We start from the raw sequence: 1,376 nt of genomic DNA, 5'->3' as shown, positions 1-1,376 counted from the left end.
ATGAAACTTATTTTAATTAATAAAAACACACAAAACTAATAGTAGTAAAGGAAAGAAAGCAGAAAATAATGGACTATGTGTGTGTGTATGACATGATAATGAAGAATAATTAATAATAATAATAATAATAATGGGGAGACAACAGGTTAGACTAATAATGTATTCATTTATTAATTTGTTTCGTGTTCTATTCTATTCTTCTGCTGGTGTGGGTTCTTCATCTCCTTCTGATGTTGGTTCCTGATTCTTACGAGGACGCCCTCTGCCTCTTTTCGGTTTATCAGTAGGGGCAGCTTCAGGATTCTATACACAAGAAAACATTATCAATTAATTTGAATATTATTAATTACTTTGCGTGGACGACCACGTTTCTTAGGCGCCTCTGCTCCATCAGACTCTTCAGTCTAACAAACAGAACATTATTATCAATTAATTAGTTGCCGTGTATCCACTTACAATTTTAGCTTTTTTAGTTTTAGGAGCTGCCTTTGGTTTTGGTGGTGCATTAGGGTCCTTCTTGGGTCTCCCTCTTCCTCTCTTCTGGGGAGGGGCGGCTGAGGCCTCCTCTTTAGTGTCTTCAGGTGCAGGATCCTCTGCCTCAACTGGTTCCTCTGGCTGCTCCTCTTCCTTGGAAGCTACTGGTACCTCCACTTCTGCTGGGGTCTCCTCAGACTAACAGAGACAAGAGACATTAAATATATTAATAAGCTGGTAATGATGAAGTTTAAAAATGTAATTAACAGCTACTAGTCCCACCATTTTGAATGACCATGCTAATAATTAGTCAAATTAAAACCCACAGTCCAGCATTAGCAACAGTTTACAGTACAGGTACACTATCAATTAATTTTCCTTCCCCTCAAATATAAAATACTCATTAACGTGTCCCCCCTCCATTACATGTTGTAACACTAAATGAAGTCATTTACTGGTGAAAACTCAATGAGAAAATTTTGGGAGGCAGTTAATCGCGTTAACTAACCTTTCCTTTCTTTTTCAAAGGCATTTTATGATTTATTTCTTGCTCTCTTGCAGTTTCTGCCTTTTCTTCCTCAAAACAGAGTGAGTGTTACCCGCTTTTTCTTTTTCAGGTATCACGTGATCTCTCTTCCCGCCTAAAAATGGAAGCTATTAATTAAATTATTGAATGATCAATCAATGACAATCAATCATTAGCTTGAGGTAAGCATTGTGTGATGATAGAGTGTGCTAATACATGCTCTGTATCATGGTGAGTAGAAAATTACTGAATATTTTCACCTAATTAACAACAGAGCATGTCCCTGTATATGTACAAGTTCAATGACTATCATGACCTTAGCACTAATTCCTCCTTACAATAGGTGATGTCTCCATTGATTGGTGTAGATGAGCAG

The 1,376-nt window shown here is 37.1% G+C and overlaps 1 protein-coding gene across 1 annotated transcript; it reads right to left on the bottom strand.

Annotated features, from left to right (window-relative positions):
* Positions 1-128: 128 nt before the first annotated feature.
* On the bottom strand, positions 129-1,105 carry LOC100641358 (high mobility group protein HMGI-C-like). Its single transcript, XM_003391977.3, has 4 exons — positions 983-1,105; positions 457-672; positions 351-404; positions 129-303 (listed from the first exon to the last, which is right to left on the bottom strand). The coding sequence occupies exons 1-4, from the start codon at positions 1,004-1,006 to the stop codon at positions 193-195; spliced, it is 405 nt and encodes a 134-aa protein (XP_003392025.1). The 5' UTR covers positions 1,007-1,105; the 3' UTR covers positions 129-192.
* Between the last annotated feature and the right edge of the window lie 271 nt (positions 1,106-1,376).

Source organism: Amphimedon queenslandica, unplaced genomic scaffold (genome assembly GCF_000090795.2).
Source record: "Amphimedon queenslandica unplaced genomic scaffold, v1.1 AMPQUscaffold_3152_Cont24849, whole genome shotgun sequence".
Taxonomy (NCBI): domain Eukaryota; kingdom Metazoa; phylum Porifera; class Demospongiae; order Haplosclerida; family Niphatidae; genus Amphimedon; species Amphimedon queenslandica.
This window is presented reverse-complemented; position numbering and strand designations above follow the sequence as displayed.

Bases quoted from the DNA above. Each gene is read 5' to 3' on its own strand.
- LOC100641358 (XM_003391977.3), bottom strand. From the start codon at position 1,006: ATGCCTTTGAAAAAGAAAGGAAAG. The intron at 673-982 runs GTTAGTTAACGC...TGTCTCTGTTAG, and splicing joins CTTTGAAAAAGAAAGGAAAG to TCTGAGGAGACCCCAGCAGA. The intron at 304-350 runs GTAATTAATAAT...TCTTGTGTATAG, and splicing joins AACGTGGTCGTCCACGCAAA to AATCCTGAAGCTGCCCCTAC.